Here is a 24,593-nt window from a genome sequence, read left to right as displayed (position 1 = left end):
CATTAAACCCTGCCCTAATACTAGCAGATGACCCCCTAGTGCCGTTTCCTAACCCCTTCGATTTTTAGAAAAAAAAACTGGTTATTTACACCGACTATAATGTAATGCAGGTTTACCTGCCATAAAGTTCCGTTTTATTTTGTCTTGTGACCCCCGCAGGGGCGTCTGCGCAAGCAGGCGTTTGGTGTTTTGCGACACCACGGACCCGAGCACACGAAGGTTGGACCCTCCCGCGTGTAGCCGTGCGCGGCTTAGCCGTGTCCGGGGAAAAGGGGATCCTGGGGGTTGAGCCAATGCCGGGTGTTTGGACCTTTACGGCCCCCCGGCGGAGGCAACACACCCCTTTGGCCTCTGCTTCACGTAGACGGCACCCCCGGACTGACCCACCCGGGGGAAATCGGTAGTTGCCTTTTCCTGTCTCTCTCTCCCTATGACCTTCGTCTTTCCCTTACTTTCCGCCTTTCCTGTCTCCTTCTCATTTCTTTATTACTTCCGACCTTCCTGGCAGCAAGGGTTAACCCTGTGTGAGTAGCCAACCTTGGTTATGTCATATTGGGTTATAGTGGCAACGTACAGCTGGCGTTTGCAGGCCCTGTTTTTCAGGCCCTGCAGCGTCCCCTTGTTGGACTCCATGGTGGGTGGCTGGCGTTGCTGCCGAAAACTACACGTCCACACATGGCTACTCCCTTCCCTTCACTACCTGATCGCCCTCAGAAAAGAGGGCGCACCGATGAAGTCTTTCAATTTTTTGGCCGCCAAAAAGAATCGTTCCCGCGTTTCCATGTTATCCATTCTGCAAAACCAGATAAACCAGTAAGAACTATCTCACCCTTCCTTGTTTCGAAGTCATTGACTGAAGCCTTTGGTCCTGGATATAAGGCGTCGAGGATGGCAAGCGGGGATCTCCTCTTGGAGCTCCGCGATCAAAAACAATATGAAAAATTGTCAACACTAGTGTCATTTGGGGAAACCCAGATAATTATAACCCCGCACCGCACGATGAACACCACCCGTGGTGTTGTCTCTGACGATGACTTGATGGAGCTCACTGAGGCTGAACTCTTGGAGGGCTTCAGTGACCAGAATGTTATAAATGTTAAACGAATTAAGATGAGGCGAGATGGAAAAGAGATCAAGACGAAACACCTGATACTCACTTTCGGCTCAAGTGTCCTTCCCGAGTCCATCGAGGCTGGTTATATGAAACTTCGTGTTCGACCATACGTTCCCAATCCACTCAGATGCTTTAAGTGCCAGCGTTTCGGCCACAGTTCACAGAACTGTCGAGGCCGGCTGACTTGTGCCAAGTGCAGTGACAATGAACATTCCTCCGAAACGTGCCAGAACACCCCACATTGTGTCAACTGTGATGGCGAGCATGCCGCATACTCGCGCGCCTGCCCGTCCTGGAAAAAAGAAAAAGAAATTGTGACCATAAAAGTAAAAGAAAATATCACTTTCAAAGAGGCACGGAGGCGGGTGTCATACCTGTCTAAGAGCAGCTTTGCCGATGTGGCGCGTAAGGGGGCAGCGTCACAACGGCCTCCGGCGGCTGTCCGACCCACAAGCAGTGAGTCGGCAGTTACGCCATCTGCCCCCGCGGCGGTCGCAGCTAGCGCTGCTCCGTCAACACAGCAGGGGGGACCATCGACCCCGAAGGTGGGCGCAGCTGAGGGTGCGCCAACCTCCCCGGCCCCTCCCAGCGCTGGCAACAGCAGGCGCAGCCAAATCCCGCAGGGTGCCCCATCGACCTCCGGGCTGGTGGGTGCAGGGGTCTTGCCCTCCAAGGCGGGACCCTCTCGGGAAACTTCTCGCTCGCAAGAGCAGGTGTCCGGCGCCTCACAAGAGGCAATGGACACTACACCTATCCTCAAGGCGCACCAGGCGCCTGAGGAGCGGCGAGGTTCCCTCGAACGCTTCAAAAAGAGCAAAACCCCGATTACAGGGCCTCGAAAGGGCTCTGTAATCTAAGGCAACACTTCCGTTTCCGTAAGCACAGCACCAATTTACTTTAAAAATGGATACACAAATAATTCAGTGGAATGTCCGAGGTCTTCTTAGAAACCTTGATGATTTGCAAGAACTCATCCACAAACATAATCCAAAAGTGCTGTGTTTACAGGAAACACACTTAAAATCCAAACACACAAACTTTCTCCGTACGTACGTTACGTTTCGCAAAGATCGCGATGATGCCGTCGCATCATCGGGTGGTGTGGCGATTCTCACTCATAAAAGTATAGCATGTCAACCTTTACAGCTACGAACGCCCCTTGAGGCAGTGGCGGTGCGAGCTGTTCTGCTAAACAAACTCATCACTATTTGCTCGCTTTATATACCCCCACATCACAAATTAACTAAACATGAATTTCAATCCTTTATAGATGAATTGCCAGAACCTTATCTGGTTCTTGGCGACTTCAATGCACACAACTACCTGTGGGGCGACCCTCGTATAGATGCGCGAGGACGTCTTGTTGAACAGTTCCTTTTCTCTTCTGGTGCTTGTCTACTCAATAAGAAGGAAGCGACATACTATTCTCTTGCAAACAGAACATTTTCTTCAATACATCTTAGCCTAGTCTCCCCGTCACTACTGTCTGAACTTGAATGGGAAGTTACCGACAACCCTTACGGTAGCGACCACTTCCCTATACTGCTAAGATCATATAAAGAAAACGAATATCCACCATACGCTCCTAGGTGGAAGATTGAGACAGCTGATTGGGAGAAATTTCGATCTCTAACTAGTATCTCATGGGCTGACCTGTCTTCGTTAGGAATTGACGCTGCAGTCGAGTTTTTTACAGCATTCATAATAGATGTCGCATTTAAATGCATACGTGAAGTAAGTGGCTCGGCATGCAAACGCCATGTCCCGTGGTGGAACGATGAATGTAGAGTCGCACGTAGGAATCAAAACAAAGCGTGGGGGTTGCTACGTGCTTCACCCACTGCAGAGAATCTTGTTAACTTTAAGAAAGTTAAGTCTCAAGGCAGGAGAACCCGCCGACAGGCCAGAAGAGAGAGTTGGCAAAAGTTTTTATCGAACATCAACTCGTTTACAGATGAGGCGAAAGTCTGGAACCGCGTAAATAGAATCAGAGGGAGACAAACATATTCACTCCCTCTGGTAAACACACAGGGTGATACGCTGCAACATCAGGCAGACTCACTTGGGGAGCACTTTGAGAGTGTGTCAAGTTCAAAACATTATTCGAAATCCTTCCTGAAGTATAAGCAAATAGAAGAATGTAAGCCACTCAAAAGAAAATGTCTACAGAATGAATCATAGAACTGCCCTTTCAGTATTGCCGAGTTCAGAGCTGCCTTGAGCTCATGCAAGAGCTCTGCACCGGGATCTGACAGAATCATGTACGAAATGCTCAAAAACTTACACAATGACACGCAGGTTACACTACTCACACTCTTCAACACCATTTGGGATGCAGGGTACCTTCCAACCGCATGGAAGGAAGCCATTGTGGTCCCTGTTTTGAAACAAGGCAAGGACCCTTCCTCAGTGGCAAGTTACCGCCCGATAGCCCTCACAAGTTGCATTTGTAAGGTGTTTGAAAAAATGATTAACCGGCGACTCATTCATTTCCTTGAACAGAGCAAAATCCTTGATCCCTATCAGTGCGGCTTCCGAGAAGGGCGCTCCACTACCGACCATCTTGTACGTATTGAAGGAAATATCCGGGACGCCTTTATACATAAACAGTTCTTCTTATCCATATTCCTCGATATGGAGAAGGCGTACGATACGACGTGGCGTTACGGAATTGTAAGAGACTTGTCAGAAATGGGCATCCATGGCAATATGCTAAACCTAATAGAAAGCTATCTGTCCACTCGTACCTTCCGCGTAAAAGTCGGTAATGTACTTTCGCGTCCTTTTACGCAAGAAACTGGAGTACCCCAAGGAGGCGTGCTCAGCTGCACACTCTTCATCGTGAAGATGAACACGCTTCGCGCTTCATTACCATCGGCAATCTCTTATTCTGTCTACGTGGACGACATACAAATAGCTTTCAAATCTTGTAACCTCGCAGTGTGCGAGAGACAGGTACAGCATGGCCTGAACAAAGTGTCGATGTGGGCAGACAAGAATGGATTTAAGATCAATCCTAACAAAAGCTCTTGCGTTCTTTTTACAAGCAAGAGAGGAATGATCCCAGATCCTTGCTTAGAACTATGTGGACAACAAATACCCGTAAACAAAGAGCACAAATTTCTAGGTGTTATACTAGACTACAGACTCACTTTCGTCCCCCACATTAAACACCTTAAAGAAAAATGTCTGAAAACAATGAACCTAATCAAACTTCTATCCCATACTTCGTGGGGTAGTGACAGGAAGTGCTTAATTAATCTCTATAAGAGCCTGATTCGTTCACGATTAGATTACGGTGCCGCGATCTATCATTCTGCCGCTCCAAGTGCGCTAAAGATGCTAGACCCTGTTCACCATCTAGGTATCCGTTTAGCCACAGGAGCTTTCAGAACGAGTCCCATACAAAGTTTATATGCAGAATCGAATGATTGGTCACTTCATATCCAGAGAATATACATCAGCCAAACATATTTTCTGAAAGTCCACTCTAATCCTCAACATCCGTGTTTTAATACCATTAACGATATGACATATGCTACACTCTTTCATAATCGTCCCTGCGTAAGACAGCCTTTCTCGCTGCGTGTGAGGGAGCTTAGTGATCAAATGCACGTCCCACTCCTCGAGCTCCGCCTAATGCATCCAGCCAAGCTGCTACCTCCTTGGGAGTGGCAGCTCATACAATGCGATATATCTTTTGTGCAAGTCACAAAGCATGCTCCAGATATCGAAATCCAAATGCATTTCCGGGAACTCCAGTACAAGTATGCCTGCACCGAGTTCTACACAGACGCATCGAAATCGCGCGAGGGGGTGTCCTATGCAGCCGTCGGTCCATCCTTCTCGGAATCCGACATACTGCACCCGGAAACTAGTATCTTTACGGCTGAGGCCTACGCACTGCTGTCGGCCGTAAAGCATATAAATAAATCACAACTCCAGAAATCAGTTATATATACGGACTCCCTCAGTGTTGTGAAGGCCTTGATGTCTTTCTGTAACCACAAAAACCCAGTATTTAATGAACTCTACTCCGCACTGTGTAAAGCATATATATCTAACCAACATGTGATTATATGCTGGGTGCCTGGACATAGGGGCATCGAGGGAAACGTTCTAGCCGATCAGATGGCCACATCAACTTCATTTCATGCAGTTAATCCTACTGCTTCGGTCCCTGTCACAGACCTGAAGCCTTTTTTAAGAAGGAAACTACGAAACTACTGGCAACACATGTGGGACGAAGAAATAAATAACAAACTGCATGTAATAAAGCCACAATTAGGTTTCTGGCCTCCTGTAACAAAATCCCGCCGGACAGATGTCCTATTCTGCCGTCTAAGAATAGGACACACTTTTGGCACACACAACTTTTTACTCACAGGAAACGAGCCTCCAACCTGTGGTAGATGCGGGGAGAGGCTGACCGTCCTCCACGTCCTCCTGGAGTGTCGGGAAGCTGAATATGAAAGAAAGAAACATTTTCCTTTAGCATACCGGCATCATATCCCCCTTCATCCCGCAATGCTACTCGGCCCAGAACCTTTATTTGACACCAACGCCGTCCTAAGTTTTCTGAAAGATGTTGTCTTGCATGTTTTTAGCCCCACATGTTCGTAGCGGGTCCTCTCTTCAGAGGATGCCGCTGCGATATCTCTTCAGTATAGCACACGCCTCTAGGCCCTTGTCTTTCAAGGGCTCTTTCGAGGCAGCAGTGCTGCAAGTAATTTTACGATCTTATATATTTTATAATTTGCATCATTCTTCTACGATGGATTTTAATCTTTATAGTATTCGTCATAAGTCATCGCCATAATTTTATAGCACGAAGATTTTACGCACTTTACAGCGAATATTTTTAGGCCACTTTACAGCCAAGTCACATCTTCCATAATACATCTTCAACATTACCACGTGTCATGGCGCTCTTTGGCCAAACCTGGCCCTTGCGCCACAAAACACAACACATCATCATCATTTTGTCTTGTGACAGGCGCAGCATGGCCTTAGTTGCCTTTGTGCCATTAAACCCAAACTAACTAACCATCATTTTCTACTCACTGGAAATGTACCTGCAACCTGTGGTAGATGTGATGAGAGGCTGACCGTGCTTTGTGTCCTCTTGGAGTGTCGGGATGCCGAAGCTGTAAGAAATAAATATTTGCCTCTGGCATACCGGTATCACATCCCTCTTCACTCGGCAATGTTTCTTGCACAGGAACCGCTGTTTAACAGGAAAGCAGTCCTTGGTTTCTTAAATGATGTTATCTTACATGTTACAAGTCCATTAAATTCGTAGAGCATCATCGTTCCAGAGGATGCCGCTGCGATATCTGTTTTGCGTAGCACATGCCTCCAGGCCTTTGTGTTTCAAGGGCTCTAAGGAGGCACTAGTGCTCTAGCAAATTTTAGAATCAGATATATTCTATACATGGTATAATTCTTTTCAAATGCATCCTAATCTTCATAGTAGACGTCACATGTCACGGCAATAATGTTATCATACAGATCTTACGTAATTTAGAGCAACTATTTTTAAGGCATGTCGGCTATTTTGAGTGGGCAACTATTTTGAGTGGGCATGTCGGCTGGCCATCTGTCAACATCATGACAAACCCCCTTGCGTTTTTCACGCAGATCCTGCCGCTAGGAACGGCAGTACCAGCTGCAGCACCTGACAGATTGTCGCACATAGTCGCACCAAAGCCATCCCCCGGAGCCTGCGCGATCAAGTTGCACTTCGGAGGGTGCGCGCTGGTGTCGTCGGACCACGTCACTGCCAGGATAACTGACGGGTCGCCACCGCCCCCCTCGACCTCGGCCTACATAAGAAGACCAGCGAGCCATCAACACTTTAGTGGGCATGTCGGCTGGCCATCTGTCAACATCATGACAAACCCCCTTGCGTTTTTCACGCAGGTTAGTTATACGTATTCATCTATCCAATCTAGCAACCGATTTTTGGTCCAGCTGACGTGCCCCAACTGTATTTGTTGCTTTCTGTTGTGTGTACGAAACATTGCACTGTCCTTACTTATGCTCTGTGGAGACATAGAATCTAATCCTGGTCCGAGCACTGAACAGCTTCTACAACAGCTACTTGACGGTCAAAAAAGCATGCAGCAAAGGTTTGACGCGATAGAGAGAAAATTTAAGGACGTCGAGACGTCTATGGCTGTAGTGAAAGAATTTCGCGAGAAAATGACAGATATGAAAAGAACAATGCAAAATTTGGAAATAAAGTTAGTTGACATCGAGGACCGAGTAGAAGGAATAATCTAATCATATTTGGTATTCCTGAAACCACTCGGGAAACGCCTGAACTTCTCGCAGAAAGCGTGGTTGACAATATATTCCAGAACAAACTGGGCTTGCAAGTACTATCTGTCGAAAGAATTCACAGATTGGGAACGAAGAAATCGAATAGACCACGGCCTACGATACTGAAGTTGTTCGACCATCGTGAAACAATGATGGTGCTCAAAAATTGCTTTACGCTAAAAGGAAGCAGTGTATCGATTTCTGAAGATTTTTCAGCCGCAACCAGACAGCTTAGAAAACACCTTTGGGATAACACTGCTGACGCGAGACGTAATGGCAGAAAAGTGAGGTTGGTTCACGATAAAGTTAAAAATTGACAACGAATTGTTTGAATGGAACACTGCCGAAATGAAAATCGTCTCTCTTCATAAACACAGAAAAGCGAGTGCACAGCCAAAATGACAAGGACGCTGCACGGAAAGAATACTTTGTTGTGTGAATATAAATGCCCGCAGCATTGTCAATAAAACGGTGGACCTTGAAACTATCGTGTTCACTCATAACCTGGATATATTAGTTATCACTGTAACTTGGCTGCACTGCGACATTAACGACTCGGAAATTACACCAGTCGGGTATAGAATTTACAGGAAAGATAGGGGCTCTCGCGGCGGTGGTGTAGCAGTTATGTTTCGCGAATCTCATCATGATTCGAATCTCATCAATCTCATCATCAATCATGATCATGAATGATCATGATCATTGTGCATGGAAGCACAATGAAGATGCGGGACTCACGTTTCTTCTTGTTCCTTGTGCAGTATATCGGCGTGTTCTTGGACTGCGGTGGGATGCACACTACGCCCTTCTTCAGCGCCAGCATCACATCTGCGCATGCGGCAAAAGATTGCAGCGGTGGAGCGCAGCTGACACCTACGGCTATCAACGGATCCACTATTGCCGGCAGTGGCGCTCCGTACTGCTTCCTTGGGCTTCACAGGGCAGCTGCAGTGACATCGTCAGCGGAGCACTTAAAAGGCAGCTTAGTGGCCTTCCAAGGTCGATTCAAATAGGTCGCGAAGCTTCGGGCGAAAAGCGGTTCAGTACAGATTGTCACCGACATCAGCATGGGGGGTTATGGGAGCAGCGATTGAAGCGCGACTAGGTTTGGAGGGAACAAACATTGGGAAAGAAAAACGCGTTTTTTATTTCAAACGAGACACAGTTAGATTCATTCAACGAAAATAAAGTTCCTAGTCAATTTTATATATTCGTGACGAGTTAACAAAATGCAAGTTTAATTTTATTATTATTAATAAATGCATTTCTTTTCAGCGCCCATCGCTACAGGGGGCGTTGACGCCACTATCACTCGCAATGCAATGCATGTCTTGAAATGGGCAGAAAGGCGCACTCGTATCACCTGTTGAAATACGCCCCCCTCACAGTTTGTGCTTTCTTGCTTGTCGAAGTTTGTCTGAATTTGGTCACTCGGGTAGCTTCATTGCTTCTTAATCTGTTCAGTCAAAAGTAGTGAGTTACGACCGCCAGATAATTGTATAGTTGTTTTCGTGCGACTGCGCTGCCCGACGGGCTTGGCATCCAGCAATAGGATCAGCACTCTACTCCTAAAGCTTTCGTCGGCCTCCAAAAAAAGTATGTTCTGTGCAGGGATGCGATTTCGACAACCGTACGGCTGGCCTTTTCCTGCGTGGCTTTCCACGCTGAAAACTCGAAACGCCCATCAAGTCGAATGGCGGGGCATTTGAATATATAGCTCCAAAGGAAGAACAACAAAACAAATTTCGCGCCTTCGAAAACAAAATGACGTCACTTCTGCTTTTAACGGACATGGCGTCACATTATTTTTTCTTCCGCCGGAAGTGTTCCCACCACATACAGATGGCGCTAAGCCCCATGGACCGCCGATGGACCGCCATGTTTTGAACGTATGGGCTCCTATGGAAGCTTCGCTACCAGGTATATTTACCTTGGGCCTTCCCCTTCAGTGGGCATGGAAGCACAATAAAGATGCGGGACTCACGATTGTTCTTGTTCCTTGTGCAGTATATCGGCGTGTTCTTGGACTGCGGTGGGGTGCACACTACGCCCTTCTTCAGCGCCAGCATCACATCTGCGCATGCGGCACAAGATTGCAGCGGTGGAGCGCAGCTGACACCTACGGCTATCAACGGATCCACTATTACCGGCAGTGGCGCTCCGTACTGCTTCCTTGGGCTTCACAGGGCAGCTGCAGTGACATCGTCAGCGGAGCACTTAAAAGGCAGCTTAGTGGCCTTCCCCTTCAGTGGGCATGGAAGCACAATAAAGATGCGGGACTCACGATTCTTCTTGTTCCTTGTGCAGTATATCGGCGTGTTCTTGGACTGCGGTGGGGTGCACACTACGCCCTTCTTCAGCGCCAGCATCACATCTGCGCATGCGGCACAAGATTGCAGCGGTGGAGCGCAGCTGACACCTACGGCTATCAACGGATCCACTATTGCCGGCAGTGGCGCTCCGTACTGCTTCCTTGGGCTTCACAGGGCAGCTGCAGTGACATCGTCAGCGGAGCACTTAAAAGGCAGCTTAGTGGCCTTCCCCTTCAGTGGGCACAATAAAGATGCGGGACTCACGATTCTTCTTGTTCCTTGTGCAGTATATCGGCGTCTTCTTGGACTGCGGTGGGGTGCACACTACGCCCTTCTCTAGCGCCAGCATCACATCTGCGCATGCGGCACAAGATTGCAGCGGTAAGTATTTATTAAGTAAGTAAGTATTTCGATTTTCACACACACACTTCTTTGATAGGTTAATGTGGCAGCTTTCTTCTTGTCAGCAAACATGGGATAACACGTAGATCCTGTGTCATGCTGTAACAACTTTGCCACTAATTTCCTAATGACCAGTCTTTTTGAGTACTTTTTGTTGTATAACAATGATAAGTAAAACATTTAACATGCAACTTGTTCCAGGTACAATTGGGGCAGGACGTGTACGTTACGGAAGCTGTCTATAACCGCCTCATGGCTGCGAAGACGGACAGCCGATTTGTCCGTGAAGCTGCTGTGGCCATTCTTTGAATGGCAGGCTTGGCTGGCCACAGTGTGACCGGCGCAGTGTCCAACCGGACGAAAACTGACGCAAAGCCGGCGTTGGACAAAACGAAGTACTCCATCTTAAATGAAAAGACGGGGAATACGGGAGATGGAAATTCAAGACGATGAGCAAAACGTGAAGAAGGTGAATGCAGGAGCCAACGTTTCGACAAGTGGACTTGTCTTCTTCAAGACGACGTATGCTTTCCTCGCCACAGTATATGGTTCCCACCTATATAGTATACTGTGGCGAGGAAAGCATACGTCGTCTTGAAGAAGACAAGTCCACTTGTCGAAACGTTGGCTACTGCATTCACCTTTTTCAAGTTTTGAATGAATCCCCGCAGGGGCGTCTGCGTCAGCAGGCGTTTGGTGTGTTGCGACACCACGGACCCGAGCACACGAGGCTTGGACCCTCCCGCGTGTAGCCGTGCGCGGCTTAGCCGTGTCCGGGGAAAGGGGGATCCTGGAGGTTGAGCCGATGCCGGGTGTTAGGACCTTTAAGGCCCCCCGGCGGAGGCAACACACCTCTTTGGCCTCTGCTTCACGTAGACGGCACCCCCGGACTGACCCACCCGGGGGAAATCGGTAGTTGCCTTTTCCTGTCTCTCGCTCTCCCTCCAACCTTCGTCTTTTTCTTACTTTCCATCTTTCCTGTCTTCTCCTATCTTCCTCTCACTTCCATTTTTCCAGGCAGCAAGGGCTAACCTTGTGTGAATAACCAACCTAGGTTATCTCATATTTGGTTATAGTGATAACGTACAGCTGGCGTTTGCAGGACCTGTTCTTACAGTCCCTGTAGCGTCCCCTTGTAGGACTCCCCGGTGGGTGGCTGGCGTTATTGCCGAAAATTAAATCCCTTTATGGCAACCTCTTTCCCTCCGCTTCCTGATCGCCCTCAGAAAAGAGGGCGCACCGATGATGTATTCCAGTTTTTTGGTCGGCAAAAAGAATCCTTCCCTCGTTTTCACGTGATCCACTCTGAAAAACCAGCAAAACCAGTGCGAACTATCTCACCATTCCTTGTTTCTAAGACATTGACTGAAGTCTTTGGTCCAGGTTATAAGGCGTCGAGGATGGCAAGCGGTGATCTCCTCTTGGAGCTCCGCGATCAGAAACAATATGAGAAATTGACAAAACTAGTGTCGTTTGGGGAAACCCAAGTAATTGCAACCCCGCACCGTACGATGAACACCAGCCGCGGTGTTGTCTCGGACGATGACTTGCTGGAGCTCACTGAGGATGAACTCTTGGAGGGCTTCAGTGACCAGAATGTTATCAATGTTAAAAGAATTAAGATCAGGCGTGACAGCAAAGAAATCAAGACAAAACACCTTATATTGACTTTCGGCTCAAGTAATTTGCCCGAGTCTGTAGAGGCTGGGTACATCAAGCTTCGTGTTAGGCCATATGTGCCAAACCCCCTGAGATGCTTCAAATGCCAACGTTTCGGCCACAGCTCGCAGAGCTGCCGAGGCCGCCAAACATGTGCGAAATGCAGTGCCCACGAACACACCTCTGAAGCTTGTGAGAACTCTCTCCACTGCGTGAACTGTGATGGGGAACATGCCGCGTACTCGCGGTCCTGTCCATCATGGAAAAAAGAAAAAGAAATAGTTACAATCAAGGTTAAAGAAAACATATCTTTCAAAGAGGCACGCAGGCGGGTTTCATACCTGCCCAAGAAAAGCTTTGCCGATGTGACGCGTCAGGGGGCAGCGACACAAAGGCTTCCGGCGGCTGTCCGACCCACAGTCAGTGAGTCGCCAGTTACGCCGTCTGCCCCCGCGACGGTTGCAGCTAGCGCTGCTCCGCCAACCGAGGAGAAGGGACCATCGACCCCGAAGGTGGGCGCAGCCGAGGCTGCCTCAACCTCCCAGGTCCCATCCAGCGCTGGCAACAGCCGGCGCAGCCAAATCCCCCAGGGAGCCCCATCGACCTCCGGGCTGGTGGGCGCAGGGGTCTTGCCCTCCAAGGCGGGACTCTCCCTGGTGACTTCTCGCTCGCAAGAGCACGTGTCCGGCGCCTCACAAGAGGCAATGGACACTACACCTATCCTCAAGGCGCATCAAGCGCCTAAGGAGCGGCGAGGCTCCCTCGAACGCTCCAGAAAGGGCAGAACTCCCGTTACAGGGCCTCGAAAGGGCTCTGTAATTTAAGCTCTGTAATTTCCATAATCACTACTTCTGTTTCTGTACACACAGCACTTATTCACCTCCAATATGGATACACAAATAATTCAATGGAACGTCAGAGGCCTTCTTAGAAACCTTGATGACGTGCAGGAACTCATCCACAAACACAATCCAAAAGTGCTGTGTCTACAGGAAACACACTTAAAATCTAAACACACAAATTTCCTGCTACAGTATGTTACGTTTCGCAGAGATCGCGATGATGCTCTCGCATCATCGGGCGGTGTTGCCATTGTTATTCGGAAAGGCATAGCGTGTCAACGTTTGCAGCTACAAACGCCCCTTGAGGCAGTGGCGGTTCGTGCTGTTCTCCTCAACAAACTTATCACTGTCTGCTCGCTCTACATACCCCCCCATTACAAATTAACTAAACAGGAATTTCAGTCCTTCATAGACGAATTGCCAGAACCTTACGTTGTGCTTGGAGATTTCAATGCGCACAGCAGCCTGTGGGGAGACTCTCGTATCGATGCGCGAGGTCGCCTCGTTGAACAGTTCCTTTTTTCGTCCGGTGCGTGTCTGCTGAATAAGAAGACACCCACATATTATTCTCTCGCAAACAGAACATTTTCTTCAATTGACCTCAGCCTAGTTTCCCCTTGTATGCTGTCTGAACTCGAATGGGAGGTCACCAAGAATCCTTACGGAAGCGACCACTTCCCCATACTGCTAAAAACACATAAAGAAAAAGAATGTCTACCACAGGCTCCTAGGTGGAGGATCGATACAGCCGACTGGGAGAAGTTCCGAAAGTTAACTAATATCTCATGGAATGACATGTCTTGTTTAGGAATTGACGCTGCTGTGCAGTATCTCACAGGCTTCATTATAGACATGGCATCTAAATGCATATCAGAAGCACATGGCTTGGCATGTAAACGGCGGGTCCCGTGGTGGAACGAAGACTGCAGTATCGCTCGTAAGAAACAAAACAAAGCGTGGGGGTTGCTGCGCGCTTCTCCCACTGCAGAGAATCTAGTCAACTTTAAGCAAGTAAAATCCCAAGGCAGGAGAACCCGCCGACTGGCCAGAAGAGAAAGCTGGCAGAAGTATTTATCGAGCATTAACTCGTTTACAGACGAGGCCAAAGTCTGGAACAGGGTAAATAGAATTAGAGGGCGACAAACATATTCACTGCCCCTGGTAAATATACAAGGCGATACACTGCAAGATCAGGCAGACTCACTTGCGGAGCACTTTCAGAGCGTGTCAAGTTCAAACAATTATTCGCAATCTTTTCTCATATATAAAGAAATAGAAGAACGTAAGCCTTTAACAAGAAAAAGCCGAGAGAATCAGCCTTACAACCGTCCTTTCAGTATTGCCGAATTGAGAGCTGCCTTGAGTGCATGCAAGAGCTCCGCACCAGGATCTGATAGAATCATGTACGAAATGCTGAAAAACTTACACAATGACACGCAAGTGACACTACTTACACTTTTCAACACTATCTGGGACGCAGGGTACCTTCCGACCGCATGGAAAGAAGCCATTGTGATCCCTGTTCTAAAACAAGGCAAAGACCCTTCATCAGTGGCAAGCTACCGCCCGATAGCCCTCACAAGTTGCATGTGTAAGGTATTTGAAAAAATGATAAATCGGCGACTGATCCATTTCCTTGAACAGAACAAAATGCTTGATCCCTATCAGTGTGGCTTCCGAGAAGGGCGCTCCACAACCGACCATCTTGTACGTATTGAAACAAATATCCGGGACGCATTTATACATAAACAGTTCTTCCTCTCGATATTTCTCGATATGGAAAAGGCGTATGACACAACGTGGCGATACGGCATCTTGCGAGACTTATCGGAAATGGGCATTCATGATAATATGCTCAACGTAATAAAAAGCTACTTGTCCAATCGTACCTTCCGGGTGAAAGTCGGCAATGTGCTGTCACGTCCTTTTACACAAGAAACTGGTGTGCCCCAGGGAGGCGTGCTCAGTTGCACACTTTTTATTGTTAAAATGACAACGCTTCGTGCGTCCTTACCACCAGCCATTTTGTATTCCGTCTATGTGGACGACATTCAAATAAGCTTCAAATCCTGTAACCTCGCAGTATGCGAGAGACAGGTACAGCATGGTTTGAACAAGGTGTCAGGGTGGGCAGAGAAAAATGGTTTTAAAATCAATCCTCAAAAAAGTTCTTGTGTCCTGTTTACAAGGAAGAGAGGCCTAGTTCCGGATCCTTGCTTACAAATGTGTGGACAACAGATTCCTGTAAACAAAGAGCACAAATTTCTAGGTATTATACTCGACAATAGACTCACTTTCGTCCCACACATTAAACAACTTAAAGAAAAGTGTCTGAAAACAATGAACCTAATGAAACTTCTATCCCAGACTACGTGGGGTAGTGACAGGAAGTGCCTAATAAATCTGTATAAGAGCCTCATCCGGTCACGATTAGATTATGCTGCCGTGGTATATAACTCTGCCGCCCCAAGCGCGCTAAAGATGCTAGACCCGGTTCACCATCTAGGCATCCGTTTAGCCACGGGCGCTTTCAGAACAAGCCCAATTGAAAGCTTATATGCCGAATCGAATGAATGGTCTCTCCACCTACAGAGATCATACAACAGCTTTACATATTTCCTTAAAGTACGCTCTAATCCTGAACACCCATGTTTTGATACCGTTACCGATATGACGTGCGCTACACTTTTCAGCAACCGTCCCTCCATAAGACAGCCTTTTTCGCTGCGTGTGAAGGAGCTTAGCAATGAAATGCATGTCCCACTCCTCGAACATCGCTTAATGCACACAATCAAGCTCTTACCTCCTTGGGAGTGGAAGGTGATACAATGTGACATATCCTTTATAAAAGTTACAAAGCACGCTCCTGAGGCCGAAATCAGAATGCATTTCCTAGAACTCCAGCACAAGCATTCCTGTGCAGAGTTCTACACAGACGCTTCGAAGTCAAATGCCGGGGTATCCTATGCAGCCGTCGGCCCATCCTTCTCGGAATCCGACGTACTGCATCCGGAAACAAGCATATTTACGGCTGAGGCCTACGCATTACTTTCTGCTGTGAAGCACATAAGAAAATCAAAACTTCCAAAAGCAGCGATCTATACAGACTCCCTAAGCGTCGTGAAGGCCTTGATGTCAGTTTACACACACAAAAATCCTGTACTTAGTGAACTCTACACCGTCTTGTGTAAAGCGTACATATCTAATCAGCGTATCATTATATGCTGGGTGCCTGGCTACAGGAGCATTGAGGGTAACGTTCTGGCGGACGAGATGGCCACGTCAATCTCATCGCAAACTGTTAAGCCTACCGCTGCGGTGCCTGTCACAGATCTGAGGCGTTTCTTGCGAAGGAGATTGCGGGACCACTGGCAACGCATGTGGGACGCGGAAACGAATAATAAGCTCCACCTGATAAAACCACAGTTAGGATTCTGGCCCTCTACTACAAAATCGCGCCGAACAGATGTCCTATTCTGTCGTCTAAGAATAGGACACACGTTCGGCACCCATAATTATCTGCTTACTGGAAGTGAACCTCCAACCTGTGGTAGATGCGGGGAGAGGCTGACCGTGCTCCACGTCCTTCTGGAGTGTCGGGAAGCCGAATCTGAAAGAATGAAACATTTTTCCTTAGCTTACAGACAGCACATCCCTCTTCATCCAGTAATGTTCCTCGGCCCAGAACCGCTTTTAAACACAGACACACTCCTAGGTTTTCTGAGAGATGTGGTCCTACATGTTATTAGCCCCATGCATTCCTAGCGCTTCCTCTCTTTAGAGGATGCCGCTGGGATAGTTGTACGGTATAGCACATGCCTCCAGACCCTTGTGTTTCAAGGGCTCTAAGGAGGCAGTAGTGCTCTAGCATTTATTATAATCTGATATATTTTACCTATTGTATCATTCTTTTTAAGTGCATCGAAATGTTCATAGTACAGGTCATATGTCATCGCCATAATTTTATTACACAGATTTTACGCACTGTAGAGCGTATATTTTAAGGCCCCTTTACAGCCACGTCACACCAATTTCATAGTAATCATAGTTACACTGCACACCCACTACCACAGACATGGCGCTCTTTGGCCATTCCTGGCCCTTGCGCCATAAAACCGCATACATCATCAAGTTTTGAATGAATGGATGAATGAATGAATGTGTGGTTTTTGCTGGCGCAAGGGTCAAGTATGGCCAAAGAGCGCCAAGACTGTTAGTGATTTCGTGGTGGAATGATGAGTTCTGTGAAGAATATGTCACTTGGCTGTAAAGTGCGTAAAATCTACGTACTATAAAATTATGGCGATGTCTTATGACGAGTACTGTGAGCCTTACACTGCAATGGGGGAAAATGATACGATATAAGGAACATGTAATATGCAAAAATTAACTACAGCACAACTGCCTTACCAGAGCCCTTGAAACACAAGGGCCTGGAGGCATGTGCTATACAGTACAACTATCCCAGCGCCATCCTCTAAAGAGAGGAAGCGCTACGAATGTATGGGACTAATTACGTGTAAGACCACATCTCTGAGGAAACCTAGGACTGTGTCTGTATTAAAAATCGGTTCCGGACCGAGAAACATTGCAGGATGAAGAGGAATGTGCTGCCGGTATGCTAAAGGAATATATCTCTTTCTCTCAGATACGGCTTCCCGACACTCCAGGAGGACGTGGAGTACGGTCAGCCTCTCCCCGCATCTACCACAGGTTGGAGGCTCACTTCCGGTGAGTAGAAAATTATGGGTGCCAAACGTGTGTCCTATTCTGAGACGACAGAATAGGACATCTGTACGGCGTGATTTTGTATTCGAGGGCCAGAATCCTAACTGTGGCTTTATCAGGTGGAGCTTATTATCCGTTTCCGCGTCCCACATACGTTTCCAGTGGTCCTGCAGCCACTTTCGCAAGAAAGACCTCAGATCTGTGACAGGCACCTTAGTGGTAGGGTTAACGGCTCGCGATGCGATAGACGTGCCCATCTCAGCCGCCAGAACGTTGCCCTCAATGCTCCTATGGCCGGGCACCCAGCATATAATGATATGTTGGTTAGATATGTACGCTTTACACAAGACGGTGTAGAATTCATTAAGTACAGGATTTTTGTGTCTATAGCGTGACATTAAGGCCTTCACGGCGCTTAGGGAGCCTGAAATATCGCTGATTTTTGAAGTTTTGATTTTCTTATATGATTTACAGAAGACAGTACCGCGTAGGCCTCGGCCGTGAAAATACTTGTTTCCGGATGCAGTACACCAGGTTCTGAGAAGGATGGGCCGAAGGCAGCATAGGACACCCCGGCATTTGACTTTGAAGCGTCAGTGTAGAACTCTGCGCAGGAGTGCTTGTGCTGGAGTTCTGGAAAAATGCATTCGGATTTCTATCTCTGGTGCGTGTTTTGTTACTTCTAAAAAGGATATGTCACATTCTATCATCTGCCACTCCCAAGGTGGTAAGAGCTTGGTTGGATGCATTAGGCGAAGCTCGAGGAGTGGGACACGCATTTCATCACTAAGCTCCCCCACACGAAGCGGGAAAGGCTGTCTTACAGAGGGACGGTTATGGAAAAGTGTAGTACATGTGATATCGTTAACAGTGTTAAAACATGGATGTTGATGGTTTGAATGTATTTTCAGGAAATATGTAAGGCTGATGTAAAATCTCTGTAGATGGAGTGACCATTCATTTGATTCTGCGTATAAGCTTTCAATAGGGCTTGTCCTGAAAGCGCCAGTGGCTATGCGGATGCCTAGATAGTGAACAGGATCTAGAATCTTTAGTGCGCTCGGAGCGGCAGAGTTATATACAACGGCACCATAGTCCAATCGTGATCGAATTAGACTCTCATAAATATTTATCAGACACTTCCTATCGCTACCCCATGTTGTGTGGGATAGAATTCTAAGTAAATTCATCGTCCTTAGACATTCTTCTTTAAGATATTTAATGTGCTGAATAAAAGCAGGCTTGGAGTCAAGTATAATACCTAGAAATTTGTGTTCTTTGTTGATAGCTATTTGATGTCCACTCAGTTGGACACAAGGATCTGGAACAAGGCCTCTTTTTCTAGTAAAAAGAACACAAGAACTTTTTGGGGGTTTGATTTTAAATCCATTTGTGTCTGCACACTTGGAAACCTTGTTCAAGTCCTGCTGCACCTGTCTCTCGCATACTGCGAGGTTACATGATTTGAAGCCGATTTGAATGTCGTCTACGTAGATGGAATTAAAGATGGCAGGTGGTAATGAAGCACGAAGCGTGTTCATCTTCACGATAAAGAGCGTACAACTAAGCACGCCCCCGCAGGGGCGTCTGCGTCAGCAGGCGTTTGGTGTGTTGCGACACCACGTACCCGAGCACACGAGGGTAGGACCCTCCCGCGTGTAGCCGTGCGCGGCTTAGCCGTGTCCGGGGAAAGGGGGATCCCGGAGGTTGAGCCGATGCCGGATGTTCGGACCTTTAAGGCCCCCCGGCGGAGGCAACACACCTCTTTGGCCTCTGCTTCACGTAGACGGCACCCCCGGACTGACCCACCCGGGGGAAATCGGCAGTCGCCTTTTCCTGTCTCTCTCTCCTGAAACCTTCGTCTTTCCTTTCCACATTTAGTACTTTCCTGTCTCCTTCTCTCTTCTATTTACTTCCTTCTTCTTGGTGGCAAGGGTTAACCCTGTGTGGCTATCCAACCTTGGGTACACCATATTTGGTTATAGTGGCGGCGTACGACTGGCGTCGTGCAGACTTGTATGCAAGCTCTGCCGCGTCCCCGCGTTGGGCTCCGTGGTGGGCGGTCGGCGCCTTGTATGCAAGCTCTGCCGCGTCCCCGCGTTGGGCTCCGTGGTGGGCGGTCGGCGCTGTTGCCGAATTTTTATATATCTTCATGGAAACTGGTTTCCCCAAACTTCCTGATCGCCCTCAGAAACGAGGGCGCACCGAAGATGTCTAAGTTTTTTGGCAATCGTACACAGAACTTTCCCCGCTTTCATGTCATCCACTCCGATAAGCCTGAGAAGACTGTAAGAATGATCTCACCTTTCGTTGTCTCGAAATCTCTGACAGAAGTTTTTGGTCCCGGATACAAAGCATCGAAAATGGCTAGCGGTGATCTTCTCCTAGAGCTCCGCGATCAGAAACAATTTGAAAAACTGTCCAAACTTGTATCTTTTGGGGATGATCCAGTCACAGTGACCCCACACCGTACCATGAATACTACCCGTGGCGTTGTATCGGATGCTGATCTGCTTGAATTGTCTGAAGCTGAACTTCTAGAGGGTTGGAATGATCAGAACGTGATCAATGTTAAGAGAATTAAAATAAGACGTGACGGAAAAGAAATCAATACCATGCACCTAATACTTACATTTGGCTCAAGCAACCTACCAGACACTATCGAGACAGGCTATGTGAAAATCCGAGTGAGACCGTACATTCCAAATCCCCTACGATGCTTTAAGTGCCAGCGATTCGGCCACAGCTCACAGAACTGCCGAGGCCGCCAGACATGTGCGAAATGTAGTTCCCGTGACCATGCCTCTGAAACGTGCGAAAACGCTCCACACTGCGTGAACTGTGATGCCGAGCATGCCGCATACTCTCGTTCATGCCCGTCTTGGAAAAAAGAAAAGGAAATAGTCACTATCAAAGTAAAAGAAAACATATCATTCAAAGAGGCACGCAGGCGGGTTGCATACCTTCCTAAGGCCAGCTTTGCCGAAGTGGCGCGTCAGGGGGCAGCGTCACAACGGCCTCCGGCGGCTGTCGGACCCACAAGCACTGAGTCGGCAGTCACGCCATCTGCCCCCGCGGCGGTTGCAGCTAGCGCTGCTCCGTCAACCGAGGAGAAGGGACCATCCACCCCGAAGGTGTGTGCAGCCGAGGCTGCCCCAACCTCCGAGGCCCCTTCCAGCGCTGGCAACGGCCAGCGCAGCCAAATCCCTCAGGGAGTCCCATCGACCTCCGGGCTGGTGGGCGTAGGGGTCTTGCCCTCCAAGGCGGGACTCCCTCTGAAAACCTCTCGCTCGCAAGAGCTCTTGTCCGGCGTCTCACACGAGGCAATGGACACTACACCTGTCCCTAAGGCGCACCAAACGCCTAAGGAGCGTCGAGAATCGCTTGAACGCTTCAAAAAGAACAAAACACCTATTACAGGGCCTCGAAAGGGCTCTGTAATCTAAGGCATCTTTCCGTTTCCGTACACACAGCACTAATTTACATTAAATATGGATACACAAATCATACAATGGAACGTCAGAGGTCTCGTTAGAAACCTTGATGATTTGCAAGAACTCATCCACACACATAATCCAAAAGTGCTGTGTTTACAGGAAACACACTTAAAATCAAAATACACAAACTTTCTTCGACAATATGTTACTTTTCGGAAAGATCGCGATGATGCTGTCGCATCATCGGGCGGTGTCGCAATTATAATTCAAAAAAGCGTAGCGTGCCAACGTTTACAACTACGAACGGCCCTTGAGGCAGTGGCGGTTCGAGCTGTTTTCCTTAATAAACTCGTCACCATTTGCTCGCTTTACGTAGCCCCACACTACAAATTAAACAAACATGAATTTCAGTCATTTATAGACGAATTGCCAGAACCTTATGTTGTTCTTGGCGATTTCAATGCGCACAGCTTCCTGTGGGGCGACTCTCGTACAGATGCGCGAGGTCGTCTTGTTGAACAGTTCCTTTTTTCTTCCGGAGCGTGCCTTCTCAATAAGAAAGAACCCACATATTACTCTCTTGCAAACCGATCCTTTTCGTCAATGGATCTTACTATAGTCTCCCCGTCTGTACTGCCTGAACTTGAATGGGAAGTTACCGACAACCCTTACGGTAGCGACCACTTCCCTATACTGCTAAGATCACATAAGGAAAACGAATATCCACCACACGCTCCTAGGTGGAAGATTGAGACAGCTGAATGGGAGAAATTTCGATCTCTAACTAGTATCCCATGGGCTGACCTGTCTTCGTTAGGAATTGACGCTGCAGTCGAGGTTTTTACAGCATTCATAATAGATGTCGCATTTAAATGCATATCAGAAGTAAAAGGCTTGGCCTGCAAACGGCGTGTCCCATGGTGGAACGACGATTGCAGGATCGCTCGTAAAAAAACAGAACAGGGCGTGGGGGTTGCTACGAGCTTCTCCCACTGCAGAGAATCTAGTCAACTTTAAAAAAGTAAAATCCGAAGGTAGGAGAACCCGCCGACAGGCCAGACGAGAAAGTTGGCAGAAGTTTCTCTCGAGTATTAACTCGTTCAGAGATGAGGCGAAAGCCTGGAACAGGGTCAATAGGATAAGAGGGCGACAAGCACATGCACTCCATTTGGTAAACACAGAAGGCGATACCCTACAAGATCAGGCGGACTCACTTGGGGAGCACTTTGAGAGCGTGTCAAGGGCCAACCATTACTCGCGATCCTTCCTGAAATATAAACAAATAGAAGAAAGTAAGCCACTCATGAGAAAATGTCAACAGAATGAACCATACAACTGTCCTTTTAGCATTGCCGAGTTGAGAGCTGCCTTGAGCGCATGCAAGAGCTCTGCACCGGGATCTGACAGAATCATGTATGAAATGATCAAAAACTTACACAATGACACGCAGGTTACACTACTCACACTTTCCAACACCATTTGGGATGCAGGGTACCTTCCAACCGCGTGGAAGGAAGCCATTGTGATCCCGGTTTTGAAACAAGGCAAAGATCCTTCCTCAGTGGCAAGTTACCGCCCGATAGCCCTGACAAGTTGCCTTTGTAAGGTATTCGAAAAAATAATTAATCGGCGACTCGTTCATTTCCTTGAACAGAGCAAAATGCTTGATCCTTATCAGTGTGGCTTCCGAGAAGGGCGCTCCACAACTGACCATCTCGTACGTGTAGAAGCAAATATCCGAGACGCATTTGTTCGCAAACAGTTTTTCTTATCCATATTCCTTGATATGGAGAAGGCGTACGACACTACGTGGCGTTACGGAATCCTAAGAGACTTGTTAGAAATGGGTATCCATGAAAATATGCTTAACCTAATAGAAAGCTATCTGTCCAGTCGTACCTTCCGGGTAAAAGTCGGTAATGTACTTTCGCGTCCTTTTACGCAAGAAACGGGTGTACCCCAAGGAGGCGTGCTCAGCTGCACACTCTTCATCGTGAAGATGAGCACGCTTCGCGCTTCATTACCACCGGCAATCTTTTATTCTGTTTACGTGGACGACATACAAATAGCTTTCAAATCCTGTAACCTCGCTGTATGCGAGAGACAGGTACAGCATGGCCTGAACAAAGTGTCAATGTGGGCAGACAGGAATGGATTTAAGATCAATCCTAACAAAAGCTCTTGTGTCCTTTCTACAAGAACGAGAGGAATGACCCCAGACCCTTGCTTAGAACTGGGCGAACAACAAATACCTGTAAACAAAGAGCACAAGTTCCTAGGTGTTATACTTGACTGCAGACTCACTTTCGTCCCCCACATTAAACATCTTAAAGAAAAATGTCTGAAAACAATGAACATAATGAAACTTCTATCCCAGACTACATGAGGTAGTGACAGGAAGTGTTTAATGAATCTCTATAAAAGCCTCATTCGATCGCGACTTGACTATGGTGCCGTGATTTATCACTCTGCCGCCCCGAGCGCACTAAAGATGCTAGACCCAGTGCACCATCTAGGAATCCGACTGGCCACTGGCGCTTTCAGAACGAGTCCCATACAAAGCTTATATGTAGAATCGAATGAGTGGTCACTTCATCTGCAGAGAACATACATCAGCCAAGCATATTTTCTGAAAGTCCACTCAAATCCTCAACATCCGTGTTTTAATACCGTTAATGACACGACATATGCTACACTTTTTCGCAATCGTCCCTCAATAAGACAGCCTTTCTCGCTGCGTGTGAGGGAGCTTAGTGATGAAATGCATGTCCCACTCCTCGAGCTCCGCCTAATGCCTCCAGCTATGCTGCTACCTCCTTGGGAGTGGCAGACGATAAAATACGATATATCTTTCATGCAGGTTACAAAACATGCTCCAGAGATTGAAATCCAGATGCATTTCCGGGAACTGCAATACAAACACTCCTGCGCAGAGTTTTACCAGACGCATCGAAGTCACGCGAGGGGGTGCCATATGCAGCCATCGGTCCATCCTTCTCGAAATCCGATTTACTGCATCCCGAAACTAGTATCTTCACAGCTGAGGCCTACGCAATATTGTCGACCGTGAAGCATATAAGGAAATCAAAACTCAGAAAATCAGGTTTATATACGGACTCCCTCAGTGTTGTGAAGTCTGATGTCGTTCTGTAAGCACAAAAATCCTATAATAATCGAACTCTATTCCGTCTTATGTAAAGCATATGTATCTAACCAGCATGTGATTATATGCCGGGTGCCTGGCCATAGCGGCATCCAGGGTGACGTTCTAGTGGACCAGATGGCCACATCAACTGCGTCACACACTGTTAATTCTACCGTTGCAGTCCCTGTCACAGACCTGAAACCTTTCTTAAGAAGGAAACTGCGAAACTACTGGCAACGCTTGTGGGACCTGGAAACAAATAATAAGCTGCATGTAATAAAGCCACAATTAGGTTTCTGGCCTCCTGTAACAAAATCACGCCGGACAGATGTCCTATTCGGTCGTCTAAGAATAGGACACACTTTTGGCACGCATAACTTTTTACTCACTGGAAATGGGCCTCCAACCTGCGGTAGATGCGGGGAGAGGCTGACCGTCCTCCACGTCCTCCTGGAGTGTCGGGAAGCCGAATGCGACAGAAAGAAACATTTTCCCTTAGCATACCGGCAGCAGATCCCCCTTCATCCTGCAATGCTACTCGGCCCAGAACCGCAATTTTACACCAATGCAGTCCTAAGTTTCCTGAAAGATGTTGTGTTGCATGTTGTTAGCCCCACATGTTCGTAGCGT

General features: G+C 47.7%; 1 protein-coding gene across 1 annotated transcript; it reads left to right on the top strand.

The window, feature by feature from the left end:
* The first annotated feature begins 6,641 nt into the window (after positions 1 to 6,641).
* On the top strand, positions 6,642 to 8,850 carry LOC142557972 (uncharacterized). The gene is made up of 2 exons (XM_075670149.1): positions 6,642 to 7,036; positions 8,200 to 8,850. Exons 1-2 carry the CDS (start codon positions 6,725 to 6,727, stop codon positions 8,449 to 8,451), a joined length of 564 nt encoding a protein of 187 aa, XP_075526264.1. The 5' UTR covers positions 6,642 to 6,724; the 3' UTR covers positions 8,452 to 8,850.
* The last annotated feature ends 15,743 nt before the right edge of the window (positions 8,851 to 24,593 follow it).

Source organism: Dermacentor variabilis, chromosome 9 (genome assembly GCF_050947875.1).
Source record: "Dermacentor variabilis isolate Ectoservices chromosome 9, ASM5094787v1, whole genome shotgun sequence".
NCBI classification, from domain to species: Eukaryota; Metazoa; Arthropoda; class Arachnida; order Ixodida; family Ixodidae; genus Dermacentor; species Dermacentor variabilis.
The sequence above is the reverse complement of the archived record's forward strand: the minus strand, read 5'-3'. Positions and strand labels throughout refer to the sequence as shown.

What these genes read in the sequence shown, in the direction of transcription:
- LOC142557972 (XM_075670149.1), top strand. Translation starts at nt 6,725, where the DNA reads ATGACAAACCCCCTTGCGTTTTTCACGCAGATCCTGCCGCTAGGAACG. An exon ending in CCCTTGCGTTTTTCACGCAG is followed by an intron (nt 7,037 to 8,199) that starts GTTAGTTATACG and finishes TTCCTTGTGCAG; the next exon opens with TATATCGGCGTGTTCTTGGA.